This window comes from Ptychodera flava, chromosome 4, assembly GCF_041260155.1.
Source record: "Ptychodera flava strain L36383 chromosome 4, AS_Pfla_20210202, whole genome shotgun sequence".
Lineage (NCBI taxonomy): Eukaryota > Metazoa > Hemichordata > Enteropneusta > Ptychoderidae > Ptychodera > Ptychodera flava.
The window spans coordinates 45,837,784-45,853,109 of NC_091931.1; the positions used below are offsets into that span (position 1 = coordinate 45,837,784).

General features: G+C 37.1%; 1 protein-coding gene across 3 annotated transcripts in view; it reads right to left on the reverse strand.

Moving 5' to 3' along the window:
* Positions 1 to 6,717: 6,717 nt before the first annotated feature.
* Positions 6,718 to 15,326, reverse strand: part of LOC139131955 (cytochrome P450 20A1-like) — a 125,614-nt gene continuing 117,005 nt past the window's right edge. For 2 of the 3 annotated variants that reach the window (XM_070698292.1, XM_070698291.1), the window contains one exon: positions 6,718 to 15,094. In XM_070698292.1, the coding sequence (XP_070554393.1) occupies positions 14,842 to 15,094 (253 nt within the window). In that variant the 3' untranslated portion in view covers positions 6,718 to 14,841. The remainder of the gene's footprint in view (positions 15,095 to 15,326) is intronic. The other variant, XM_070698293.1, reaches the window with a different exon arrangement.

Sequence of the window (15,326 nt, forward strand, 5' to 3'; positions counted from 1 at the left end):
GGAACCCCTCATATTCCCTGGGTTTTTTCCACCTTCACCCAATATATACATGCATGCTTACACACTAAGACACAGAGAGTCTGACAAGTTTATCACACTTTGTAGGAACAATACAGTGGTCGTTTAATCAATGATATAACTAAATCTTTCAGAGTTACAATTAAGTGGTCATATAGCATGTTTTGTAGGGACTGCAAGTGGCACACTTTCGGGAAGGCTAACGAACAAATCACGTTGTAAATTTCTGAAGAAAATTATTAAACATGAATGCTTCTTTTGTTATGTCCACTATAAATAATCCATTTTACAGCCCTTTCTTGATTATTTTGACGATTACTTTGTCCCGAATGTTGTTATATCAGTGTTCTTTATCATCAAACACTTTGGTTGTAAATGTTGCCAAGTTGTTTTTAACATTAAATACTACTAGCAAGTACTCAGAGGAAGAAATAATAGAAATAATATACAAAGCAGGGTGTGTTCATTGACTAGACAAGTTCTCTCACTTTTTCCAGAAGTACTCTCCTATAGGAAGAAATGAATTGAAAAACTTTGCAAACATTTGACTGTGGCAGGTACAGACTTTCAAGGTGAAGGACTACCCAATACCAAGAATATTGTCATTTTCCAGAAATCAGATACATTTTATGTTGTAGCTTGTAAAATGGCTGTTCCCAATCACTTCTTGAGATAATTTACATTCAATAATCCATTACCCTGTGATTTGAGCTCCACACTATGACTTTATTGCAAATTGACCTGTTCAAAGAAAACAATTGCCACTCTTAATTCTTAAAGGTCTGGTGAAATGGTCCCGTTCTTGAGACCGAATATCTTCCAGGGGGGCAATACTATTACACTCGCAACAAAATTGCAACCTAAAAGTACGCGCAAGTGTTAATTTTTTTGATATTTCTATGCGCGGCTTTCATCAGGTCATTTTGCGACACCAAGGTCACGCCCTCAGCGGGAGTCAAGGTTGGCCGTCTGTGACGTCACAGTTGTGTTCATTTACATCGAATAGCGGTCCCACGCCGCCTTATCTCTGCCCGGTATCCGCTAACAAAACACTGTTCGCGCTGCCTATTCGCCACGTTCGTCAATGCGAATTGAAATCCGAAGTGGCGAAAAAAAAAGATCCTTTATAATATTTGCCACAGTGGCGAAACTGATTTTTGTTCAAAAGATATGGCAAATTAAAGAAAAAACGTGGCTGTTTGTAGTCTTTTGTTGATCTGGCTTCTCTCTCGGCGATTCGCAAAACTGTATCTACTTCCGTATTGCGTCACAATCTTTCGTCGTACGTATTTGCAATTGAGCCAAGTCTCGCGAGAGATTTGACGTTATGTAGTCTAGTCCACAGCATGCTTAAATGGCTCTCGCGAGAATTGAAACTTCGACGCACGCAATCGAGCCCTCGCGACAAATTTGACGTCACTTTGTCTACTGTACTGCAGGCATAGGAACGCCCGCTCACGAGAATTGAAACTTTTGCTATAGGCCTACATAGCAGACATACGAATTTTAATCGAGGCCACAAGGTTCGATGTTGCAGTTGATTTGCATTGCGGTCTGGCGGTTCCGTGTTGTGCATTTTAATCCATGTTGCGGTCGATTTGCATTGCGGTCCTCGTGGTCCGGTATTACCTATTGTTCTTCATTTTAATGGCCTCCATGCGCACAGTCCAGAGCTGCAGAGGGACTGTGCTCCATGATTTGTACCGGGTATTTATATCGCGATCTCTACGTTCCGTGTTGTTTTTCGTTTTAATGGCAGTCACAACGTTCAGTGTTCAGTGGTGTTGGTGTTCATGCAGTTGATTTGCATCGCGGTCCCAATTTTGTAGCGTGTAGCGAGGCAGGCTGAGGGACCGTGGCCGATCGTACGAACCAGAATAGACAAGCACATTGGTTCAAACACTCAGCATTTGACGGGAACTCGAAAAAGTTTACAGTTGAGCCGTTACGTTCTTGCCGCTGTCACAGCCACTAAAATAACAACGTCTCCCCATAGTGAATAAAAAGGAGGACACTGTCCGGATCATGTAAGCGGAAAACCTAGAAGTTACCCCCCGTGGGGAGATTACGGAGGTGTGAAATACCTTACTTCCCGTTATGAGATACGGCGTCGGGCAAACTTCGGAAAGCCGAAAAAAGTCGACTGGAGAGGCTCGGCGGACACGCCCACATCGCATTTTTCTTTTGCCATATTTCATAATCACGCGCGCTAAACGAAAAAAGAAATGAATGTGACTGTTTTATAGACCATCAACTGTATTTCTGTGATTTTGCAACATGGGCATTTCACCAGACCTTTAAGTAAACACGATTGGAACTAATTTGGGATAATTGGATGGTGAAGTAATGTCATTTTAATCTGCAAATGTATTCTCAACTGCTTTTCTTTTTAAGTTAAACACTTGGCCATCTTTATCCTCATCCTTTCAGCTACAACAAATGTGATCTCTAGAAAATGACTATATTCTTGGTATTGGGTAGTCCTCCATCTTAAAAGGACATTTGCTCAGTGTAACTTTTGGCATTTGTTCAATGTTTTACTTTCTGTGTATCACCCAACAATTGTTTCTTATTCTATCTACATAGAACACCCAATGCAGTGTTATAGCAACATACACACCAAAATGACCATTTTTATTGTTTGCAAATGAATTCTAGTCTTTACTTAAGGTAGCGGTAAAGGCTATTTTTGCACCAATTCTTTTCTCAGAGTTAATGTCAAGTTTCAAGTGTTAGAATCAAGATATTTAGTTCAAATTTTCAGGATTACTCCCTTAGTTAATACTTTCTCTAAAGAATATAAAAATTGTATATTTGTAGCCATGATTTTGAAATATGACACCAATCAATATTAAAATTTAATTTTTCATATTTTTTTACATCTTTGAATTTAATAATGAATAAATATTACCAAATTAGTTATTAATATGTTGACACTATTAACTGTAAGATTTATACGGCAGGATTTGTAAATAAAATTTGTTTTTATGATTTTACATGGGTTTACATATCAAAAAATTATTAAAAATTCTTTCAAATTTCAAAATGTGGTTTTTCAAAAAGTACTTCAAATACAGGAAAATTGTGCCGTACAAATCTTATCTGTAACCTTGTTAATAGGCTGTAAAAATTCAATGTCCATATCTCATTTCAAAGGTTGGATTTAATTGGTATAAAATTATGTAGGAAAACTGTTATTCTGTCAAAATTGTTGAAAACAAGCCATATTTGCACCCCTCTCTTGAAGTCAAAGAGCAGTCTTTTTGGTTAATCTCACTTTTGACACCTCTTTGACACTCAAAGAATCGAAAAATGCATTTATAATAGCAGTCACGCATTCTGAATGCAAGCACTGCCTTGTCAAACTTTCCTAAAAAACAGTAAAAAATGACTTTCCCTTTTCAAACTTTTTTTTAAAAGCTAGGGGACCTCTACCATAGTTAATACACTAAGGACTCCCCAACTTCCTCTAATTTGGTCAGTTTTTCAGAAGTTTCAATGGGCTATAACTCTGCAATGCTTATGACCCCGAATGTCTAGTTTTTTTTTATTCCACAAAGAATGTTGACTACTTTCATGTTTTAATAGTTTTATTGAAGTTTATAACTGACGCTCTAGCCTTTACCGCTACCTTAATCCGAGATCTCTTTTCAACAATGACAACGCTGACTGTTCACTGTATGGTCTGTGTTGACATGCTAAATACTGGACATATCTTGACGCTTGAGGGAGGAGAACAAGATGCTGTAGTAGATGTATAAAACAAACCACTGTGAATATTACCAAATTTTGCAGCTAAAGGAGCTTATGGGCACTGCTCGAGATCCCTGGGATCGCCTTTGTTCTAGTCTGTAAGAGGATTATGGAGGTGTCATAGCCTTTTGTTTTCCTTTGAAATTGTAATCTGATGGATAAATTTTATAATGAGACAATCTGGTGCTAACAAAACCCTTTAATTACACTTGTGGAGTTTATCTGTCACTAAGGTAGCTACTAAGGTTCTCTGTTTTAAAGATCAGGACTTCTGGGCAAATATTGAAGTGATGTGGTTTTTCCTAAGTCCCACTAAAAGATTGTGGTATTTTGGTCTGGTCCCTTTAATTTTTCTTCGGGGAAATGGGTGGTCCCCCCCCCTGAAACCCCCCTCCCCAAAGTAAATTCTGAACAGTCCCTAATCACCATAGTCATTTCAAAAAATTGTTGCCATTTGTCAATTAAAATCTCTGTCAGATCTAACTTTTCATGTACTTTTTAGCCCTTTTTTCGTACAATATATCTTTTTCTTCTTCCAAAATCTAATTGGATAAATCAGGTGTAGAGACCAAAGTGACCGGGAGACTATGAGGAAAGCTGAGAATAAGTAAGGTTGGAAATTATAAAATCATCTCTGCATTTAATTTTAATCAGATTCTGCGAATATTTTTGAAGGCCATGCTCTAAACTTGTCAAAACCGTGCAAATTTACTGGTTTGTGTTTAAAATGTAAATTATGGTATTTTGGCCAGCTGAAATGTATGTCACAACCAGAATTAATGCTGGATTTCAACAATAATGTTGTGTATTATACACAATACATTATAGTGGCAAGCTAGTCCTTGTATTTGAACATACTTTCAGGAGAAAACTGAGAAAATGCACTTGTTTCGTTAAACAAAAATAATAGAAATAGCAACAAAATTTACAGCTATTGTGTATCGATCTCTTTAGCACCTTACAGCTTTGTAACCATTTCAGATACCACAATTACAGTTACTCTGTGAAGTAGAGCAACTGTGCTAAATAAGTCACTCTATGGGGTATAGTTACTAAGCCAAGATCATAGTCACTCCATGGTGTACAGTAACTGTGCAAAGATCACAGTCACTCTATGGGGTAGAGAAACCATGCAAAAATGTACTGATTATTTGTCAGAAATGGTATCCTGGGTTGCCTTTCATCGATTTTGCACAGGTCAATTTGGAAGTCAGACGAACTCACTTTTACCGAGGACAGACTGGGACAGATTATGTCACATAAATATGCTTAAGCCATATTTGGAGAGGGACAATCCTACTATAACACAGCTAGTCAGTGCAGTCAGTTCAAAACACTACGAAGATAGCGATACTGAAACTGACTTGAGTGTAAATACACTAAATTCAAAGCTGGGCTTGGTCAAGCTTCAGAACTCAGAAATCCTGGAGAATCTGGGAGTCTACAAAATTGGCACACCTCCAGCCAGAACAACAACAGGTGAAAGAACTACTCCACGAATATAAACACCTGTTTCAAGATGTTCCAATGAGGACAAACATCATCTATCACGACGTTGATGTTGGGGACAGTAAGCCTGTAAAACAACATCCATACAGACTGAATCCAACGAAAGCAAAATATCTCCAGGAAGAAGTCAAATACCTGCTGGACAATGACTTTATTGAACCCAGTAAAAGTAACTGGAGTTCGCCGTGCATACTTGTGCCAAAATCAGATCACAGTTATCGTATGTGCACGGACTACAGGAAAGTGAACACTTTAACAAAGACAGACACTTTCCCAATCCCGAGGATTGATGATTGCATCGACCGAGTGGGAAACACCAAGTATGTGACGAAATTTGACCTACTGAAGGGATTTTGGCAAGTTCCTCTGACGGATCGTGCTCGTGAAATATCCGCCTTTGTCACACCAGACGGATTGTTCCAGTACAAGGTTATGCCATTCGGAATGAAGAACTCTCCGGCAACGTTCCAACGGATGATCAACGACGTCATATCCGGGCTCGACGGATGCAGAGCTTACGTCGACGACGTCGTCCTGTATAGTGACACCTGGGAGGAACACATCAAGCTCATGCAGAAGTTTTTTGAGAGACTGAGCAAAGCAATGTTGACTGTCAACCTTGCCAAATCTGAGTTTGGTTGGGCGAGGGTGACTTACCTTGGACATACTGTAGGACAGGGTGAGGTAAAACCTGTTGATGCCAAAATCAGTGCAATTTCAAATTATCCCATACCAAACTGCAAACAACAACTGATGCGCTTTCTTGGTATGGCTGGTTACTACAGAAAATTATGTCCAAATTTCTCTACAATTTCTGAGCCTCTGACTAACTTACTTAAAAAGAAAGTAAAGTTTGTTTGGTCTGAACAATGCCAACAGGCATTTGATACACTTAAAGCCATACTTCAAAGTGCTCCAGTCTTGTCTGCACCAGATTTCAGTTGGCCATTCAAATTAGCTGTAGGTGCTAGTGATACAGCTGCCAGTGCTGTTTTATTGCAAGAGGATAGTGATGGGATAGATCATCCTGTTTGCTATTTTTCATGCAAATTTAACAAAGCCCAGAGAAACTCCACTCTACGATTGAAAAAGAGTGTTTATCTTTGATATTAGCTTTACAGCATTTCGAAGTTTATGTTACTTCTTCAAATCAGCCAATAGTGGTTTATATTGATCACAACCCTATTGTTTTTCTGCAGAAATTAAAAGGCAAAAATCAGAGATTGTTAAGATGGAGTTTAATGTTACAGGAGTTTAATCTTGATATTAGACATATCAAAGGCAGAGACAATTTAATTGCAGACTGTCTCTCTTGTATTTAGAGTTTATTGTTGTTCACACTTGTAAGATTACATTAATTTTGTAAAAGAAAATTTTTTCTTTGAAAAATTTTCCCTTTTGAAGAGGGGGTGTGTTATACAATACAATACAATACAATACAATACAATAGCTCTTTATTATCCCAAAACATGGGCAATTCTTTGTACGACAGCGGACAAGTCAAAAAGTTACACAGATAAGACATGTATAAAATATTTAAAAAAGGTCAGTGACGTTAAAACACATTAAAAGCAGAGATGACTAGTCGTTTCTGTTTTGATTCAGTACAGAAATTGCAGTGGGAATGAACGAATGTTTTGATCTATTTGTTCTAGTTATTGGAACCCTATAACGCCGGCGAGATGGTAAAATATTGAATTCCTTGTAAAGTGGGTGGTGATTATTCCTGACTATAGAATTGGCTTTGTGTAAAACTTGTTTTTTATACAATGTACTGAGATTAGTTTGTTGCACTCCAATTTTTTTACTACAGATGTTTACTATTCTACCAAGTTTGTTCTTGCACTGTACAGTGAGGTTTCCGAACCAGCAAATTAGTGAAAAACTTAAGACACTTTCAATACATGATCTGTAAAAAAGCACAAGCATTCTTCTGTCAACTTTGAAGAAATTCAATTTCCTCAAGAAGAACAGACGCTGCTGGCATTTACATAAAATCATATTAATGTTATCCTCCATCGCAGCTTATTATCCAAATAGAACCCAGATAGTTGTATTTCTCAACAATTTCCACTTCTTTACCATTAATAATTGTTACATCAGCTAATGGTGCGTCTTTCCTGAAATCTATACACAAATCTTTGGTCTTATCAATGTTAAGTTCGAGAAAAGAACTTTTACACCACTCTACAAAGTCATCAACCACTGGCCCATGATTTCTTTCATGATTTTGGAGTAGACTGATTATGGCAGAGTCATCTGCGAACTTAATTATAAATCTATCATCATGGTGACTTCTGCAATCATCGGTATATAGAATATACAGAAGTGGTGACAGTACACAACCTTGCGGTGAGCCAGTAGATGAGATACATACATCAGAAAAAGTGCCGTTCACTCGAACATGTTGTGATCTCCCAGTTAAGAAATCCAAAACCCAACCGACAATCTTAGGATGAATGTTAAAATGAGACAATAATTTACCAGTTAAGATGTGCGGCTGAATAGTATTAAATGCAGATGAAAAATCAACAAATAGAACCCGGGCATGTGTTTTATTTCCTTCAATGTGATTATAAATTAAGTTAAGGAGGGTCAATGAGGCATCCTCCACTCCTCTACCTGCTCTGTAAGCAAACTGCAAAGGATCTAACATATTCTGGGTTTTATCTAAAATATACCGTTTGATGATTTTTTCAAAGGACTTCATTACTAGTGATGTAAGGGCCACGGGTCTAAAATCATTTAGAACCTTAGGCGATGCTTTCTTTGCAATAGGTACTACAGTAGCTTGTTTCCACAAGTTAGGTATTTTCTGGAGATCAAGGGACCGTTGGAAAATAAAATGAAAAATGTCACATAACTGATTGGCACATGATTTAAGGATATGACCGCTAATGTTGTCTGGGCCAGGGCTTTTTCTAGTTTTTGTATTTTTCAGGGACTTGCGCACATCATCTAATGTAATTAAAACCTGCTCATTTGTAACAACAGTTTCCCTAATTCTCCTCTGTTCCCGATCAAAATCATGGACATCAAATCTTAAGTAAAACTTATTTAGTGCATCTGCAAACTCTTTATCAGATTTATTTTCCCACTTAATATTATCTCTGTTCCCCTTAGATTTTAGACCTGCCATAGTTTTTATCCCATCCCAGGCTGATTTCAAAGACCCTAAGCTTAATTTATTCTCAATTTTGTCTTTATAATTACCCTTGGCTTTCCTGATTTCTATTTTAAAATCTCTCTGAACATCCCTATACTCACTTAGATTACCCTCTTTAAACAATTTTTTCTTCTTATTTAATAACATTTTAAGAGATTTAGTGACCCGTGGTTTATTATTTGGGTAAATTATACAAACTTTCTGTGGTACTACGTTACTCTCACAAAAGGAGATGTAACTACTAACAACATCAGTAAGTTCATTTATGTCGTGGAAAGTATCCTTAAACATGTCCTAGTCTGTGCATTCAAAACAGCTCTGTAGAGATTGTATGCTGTCCTCAGACCATACGCGAACTTGTCATGTCTGCAACTTTTCTCTCTTGAGCACAGATTTGTAGACTGGTACTAAGTACACTGTATTGTGGTCAGCAGAACCGAGAGGTGGCTTTCTATAAGATTTGTAAGCTCCTGGGATCAATCCGTAGCACAGATCTAAGATCTTATTGTGGCGTGTTGAACAGGTAACATACTGATGAAAAGTATGTAAGGTCTTTTTGAGAGAACATTGGTTAAAGTCGCCAAGGATGAAATTTGGCGCATCAGGTGAAATTGTCTGCAGTGTCTGGATAACGTTAAATATTGTATCAGCAGCCTTGTTTACATTGGCTTTTGGGTGGATATAAACTACAGTAACAAACAGTTGTTGAAATTCATGAGGTAAGTAGAAAGGACGGAGGGAGACTGTCAAGAGCTCGATGTCACAGGTACATACTTTTTCCCTGATAACAACAGTCTAGCACCAGCGCTGGTTCAAATATAAACACACTCCTCCTCCTAGGACTTTACCTGTTGTTTCTTTGTTACGGTCAAGGCGGACCATTTTCCCCCACACTCATCATGACCTGAGTTCAATTAGTCTAGAACATTCTCAAGGTCACTGCCCTTAATGACCTCGCAACTTTGAATTCAATTAGTCATGTTTGGAATGTTCTGGAAATTTACTGAGTTGTGCAAGAGAGAATTTTAGAACAGTAATTAGCATGTCAATAAAAGTTCTAGATTGTTCTTATAATACTAATAATAATAATAATAATAATAATAATAAAAATAGTTCTTATCAGCGCATTATACATAAAGTCTCTATGCGCTTTACAAAACCAGGTAAAATACATGTACATTAAACTTTAACAAAACAGTTCAGTATAAATACATTAAAAAAACCATTAAGAATTGGTAAAAAGAAAAGTTTTAAGCTGAGATTTAAAAGATCCAATTGATACAGCAGATCTGATTTTAAAAGGAATAGAATTCCATAATTTTGGACCTGCCACAGAGAAAGCCCGTTCACCGTAAGTAGAGGTTGCAAAACGCGGAACAGTCAATGTAGCATTGTGGTTGGATCGCAAACTTCGTGAGACCTTTTTCAAAGAGAGGAGTTCAGTGATATACGATGGACATGAATTGTTTAAAGCCTTGTAGACAGTAAGTAGAATTTTATAGTCAATGCGCTTCTTCATGGGCAACCAGTGGAGATCTCGTAATACAGGAGAGATATGATCATATTTCCTGCTCCTGACTACAAGTCTAGCGGCTGTATTCTGGACTCGTTGTAGTTTTTGCAACTCTTTTATTGGAAGCCCATACAGAACAGCATTGCAGTAGTCCAGTCTACATGTAATGAACGCGTGGACGAGTTTTTCAGTGTTGGCATTGTCCAAGTATCGTCGAATTTGGCCAATTTTTCTGATTGCGAGAGATGCTGTTTTGCAGATGTAGTTTACATGGTTTGTCATTTTAAGTCCTGAATCAAGCATGACACCGAGGTCACGTGTAACTGATGATGCACTTACAGAGCTTTCACCAATGTTGATAGATGGTATCGGAATTGTTTTGCTGGTGATGAAAAATGGATGATCTCAGTCTTGTTATCGTTCAGTTTAAGGTAGTGATTCAGGTTCGTTGACACATATTTTGGATCAAAAGTTTCACAAAAAAACGGGGTCTCACACCCAACATGTGGTACATTTTTTGTTAGGTCTATATTTGAAGAAGGTAAAAATTTTGTTTAGTTGTCAAAACATGCATTCATATGCTTGTTTAAGTCAAAAACGTGTGATTTTGAGTTTTTTCACTTAAAAAAGTATAAGTAAGAATTGGCAGCACCACTAAGTGATCTGTTAACGGCACTAGACAGTACTGGGGAAAAACCGTGTTTTGGATTTTTGAAATTCGCTTTTGTTTCTGCACAGTGAGCCTTCGAAGTGTGAACTGTCGGATTTTTGCATAAATTAACGGCTTTTGTTCACGTTTGTCAAGTTATCGTCCCTTCAGGGGCGTTTATCAAAAATCTAACACACGGTTTTTCAGGTCTAATCATGAAGTGTTAGCATGCGAAGAATTTGGGAAATCCGCCCACGCGTCGTCGACTTATACTCATTTGAAGGTGCGTATACATAGCAAAAATCGGAACTGAGAAAATCGACGATTTGTGTAAACGTCCCATTTTTCACACAAAATCGCCGGAAAAGTCAGATTTTTAGCGCGTTTAAAAAAATTCATTCGATCTGGGTCTAGGTTAAATATTGGGCATCAGATTGAAGAATTTCTGACAAGTCCTGAACACCAGTTCACCTAAAATTGATGAAAACTGTGCGTAGAAACGTGAGGCTTTTCAGCGTAAGCGGTGGGTACTGTTTAACACTAGAAAGATCATTCAGGGCAAAATCTGTTTGTCAAATACGTATCTAGCTTATTATTATATTAACTGTATTAACTGTACACTGTTTGGTAACGGTTAGAGTCTGGTTACAAGACTAGAAAAGTTTTTAAAAAATACAGCCGGAATGGTTTACAGTCAGAACGGTCTGCGTTCTGCCGACGACGCGCGTTCGTTTGCTCGCAAGCGCTCGACTTCCGGTCTCATAGCCCGTAATTTATGCATGTAGGCCCTACCAAGTGTGAAATGGTTGTCAAGTTCATGTAAAATAAATATAAAATATATGATACAATTTACTTTCAGCAGACCAAATAATGCTGTCACTCATGAACTTTCAGAGGGTAAACACAAAGCCGAGCGTCGATAAGAAAGTATTACCTTTGCACAAGTATGACCTTTGCACAACACAAAATTGGAGCAGTCAAGTCAACCACAATCGGATCAGAATATAAGACAGATTCAAGTCCTGCCACATTTCTTGTAACAATAGTCACAAAGATTTGAGTTCCTTGAAAGAGTTTTAAATCATTACTCGTTGCTGATGTTTTTCTTTTCATTGAAGTAAACCCTTGCAGTTGGGTTCCACCTGTAAATGTTTATATTTGACAAGGGTTTAGCTGTGACAGGCGTGTAGCCTACTTTAAATATATTAAACACCTGCTAGAAAGTGACAAAATGCTGAACTCATAAACGAACTTGGATCAGTTGTTTGAGGCTACACCCTAGTATCAGATTTGTCTATCAGAAAACGTATTTGACTGATAAATATTTCAATGGAAACCAAAATATTGACAATGTGTGTGAATAAATACTTCACATCCCTATGAGCTAACCAGAGATTGAGAAGAAGCTTTATTGATACATGAGACACTGAAAGACATTGAAGCACAAAGGCTACAATTTTAAACAGTTCATTAATTGTGATGTGTGCATTGATGTCGTTCAACTTAAAGAAAAAGAATAGATCAATTTTCAACAATAGTACTAAGTTATTTAGCTATTTTGAAGAACAATCAGATATGGAATATTCCTACTGCCGTTATAAGTAAATTCAGCAATAACATGACACTTCATAGTCATCTAAGAAAACAAAGATGGGAATTTCAACTGCGATTTTGATGCCACGGTTCCTCTGATAGAGGGAACGGGAGGACATGTTTAAAATTGGGCCCCCTAGCTTAGTTGAAATTAGCATTGTGCGAATTTGGCAGGAGGTTCAGAAAGATTCAGTGAGGTTTTGGGTATTATAGCAGGAGGTGGGGTAAGGAACTGCAAGTGCCGATGTTTTAGACCCTCTACCTATTTGTTTGGGACCCCCTAGCTTAGTAAAAAAGCAGTTTGGGTCTTGATTGCGCTAGATCTTGAAGCACAGTGAGGCATTTGTCCTTATATGAAATAGGAGATCGATGACAAGGCGAAGCCACAGGCGTCAATGTTTTGGACTCCCTAACTCAGTTGAAATGATTGAAATGGCTCCCTTTTTAGACGCATCTGTTTAGGCCCAGTATCAGACATTGCCCTTGTTTGGTGATAGTATAATGCAGTGAGGTATCAGTCAGTGGTACATGGTGAAGCAGATGTTGACCCCCAAGTCCTTGAAAAATATAGACATGGCTAAGATATTAAAGTGTGTGTAAATTGCATGGCTTTGATGTTGCAAAGATCAAGATATGTGTTATATTATCATATGTAGCAGGTTTCATCAACTTTTGCATAGTACTCTCAGAGTTAAATCACTAATTACAAAGCTTTATTAAAATTCAAACTTTGAATAAAATCGGTTGAGATATGCTTGAGTTATGGCTCCGTACATGAAAAAATTGTAACAAAATGGTTGCATGGCAGCCATATTGGATCATGTCATGAAACAAATCAACGTACATATGTATGAAATAGGTCAAAGACCTTATACCAACTTTCAATAAAATCGGTTAAAACATGTCTGAGTTATGGCTCTGTACATGAAAAAATCGTAATAAAATGGCCCCATGGTGGCCATATTGGATCGTATCACAGAACAAATTGACATGCATATTTAAGACATATGAAGTAATCCTTGTACCAGGTTTGAATGAAATCGCTGCAGGTATCTCTGAGATATCTGTGTGAACAGACAGACACACAGACAGACAGACGCACGGATGGACAGACGGACATGTGGACATGACCAAACCTATAAGCCCTCCCGGACGGTGTCCGTGGGGACTAAAAATGATGTCATAACTTCATTAATATGCAAGCCACATTAACCAAAATCTAATCAGTTCTTGCAAGTAGCATATGGTACCTGTCTACCAAATCTGACTTGAATCTGTACATGCGTTTTTGAGTTATCGTGTAAAAAGGACAGACAGACAGACAGACACACACACACACACAGACAGACATCGCTATGACATTAGCTCACGCTAAAATAATGTTGAAAGAAATTGCTAGTTGGGCTTTAATCTAACTTCTTGAGACAAATTTCAGTACTTTATACTTAGGTTACATTGTCAAAATACTGGAAAACAGACAATCTGTCAGCTGTTCTGAATGCAGACCTTCCAAAATAAAGTAAATTTTGTACAATTTTTGCTGTATCCTGTGGATTTTGAATTGAAAAATACACTACAGTCTAATTTGAAAAATATAAATCCAAATGGGATGCCTATTCCTTGCTTACATAAAAATTCAGGTGTGCAGTTACTTATTTTAAGTTTGGTTATTGATAATTTTCCATGTAACAATACCTACGAGTAAACAACTTTTACACAGATTGAACAAAAATTTGCTCAACAAATAGTTTGTGAACTAAAAATGCCCCTGTGTGATGCTGATGCAACTCACAGGGCAAGTTGGAATCATGTGAACTTATCACTTTAGATTCTGCCTGCATGGGCTTTATGCAATTTTGGCAGAATACCAATCATTTTACAAGCAATTTCACTCTCAATTGTCACAACCATCAATGTCACAGTAACACAATGAGGCACAGCTTTCCATGAAAATCACAAATATTTTCACAAAATAATGATTTCATATCGACAGCCAAATTGGTACAAGTATATTAGTAATAATATACGATTATGCTAAAAATACAGTCAAGTATAGGCTCAGACACTGTATGGTGCATTGTAGTTACCAACAGCTTGCTCTATACACCACACAGCTTGCTCTGTACACCATACATTATTGCCTGAATACATGGGTTTATGTGTCTTACAGCAGGTGACAATTTTTTTATTATTTTTTCGTTTTTATTATATTAGTATATCATATGAATGTAATGTTGCTATATATTGCGGCTTGCATTCATTTCAGCCAACATCTGACACACACTGAATGTGAACTTGCCATTGTCCTATATATATATATATATATATATATATATATATATATATATATATATATATATATATATATATATATATATATATATATATATATATATATATATATATATCACACACTGAATGTGAACTAACAAAAACAGGTGATCACAAATGCCATTGTCCTAAATCATAAGTTGTACAATTACATACTCAGATAAAGTGTAAACAGTGTGATACGGACATTCATTATAAAAATATACCATGATAAAAGCTCTGTTTATATGACATGCAACAATAAAAGAGAATGTATTTCCAAACGAATGAATATCTAGTAACATTGCTAAGATAACAGAAATACTAACTCTATTCCCTTTTCAGCACAGTTACCCAGACCTCATCGCTAGGTAAAGTAACAAATCCAAATTTGCGATGAATATCTTGACCTTCAACTAGCTTGAACTTGAACTGTTGAAGTAAAGAGGCCAAAAAGACTGCACCCTCAGCATAAGCAATACGATATCCAGGACAAATTCTCTTCCCAGCAAACCCAAATGGTGAATGTGCTAACTTGTGGCGCTTTGCAACATTTTCAGGTAGAAATCTGTCAGGATCAAATCTGTGAAAGGAAAGACAGCAATGTAAAGAAGTATATTAGTATGAAGCATTTCTATGAAATACATTCTAAGAATTGAAGTATTGTTGTACATGTAACTTCAATATCAAGTATGGTTGATTCACTACCCTTGTCTATCGGTATATTGCAGTTAGCATTGAATTGGGAATATTGCACAAGTATATATAACGAGACCTTGAAATGAAAAGCAGTTGAATATGTTAATAATAATCCT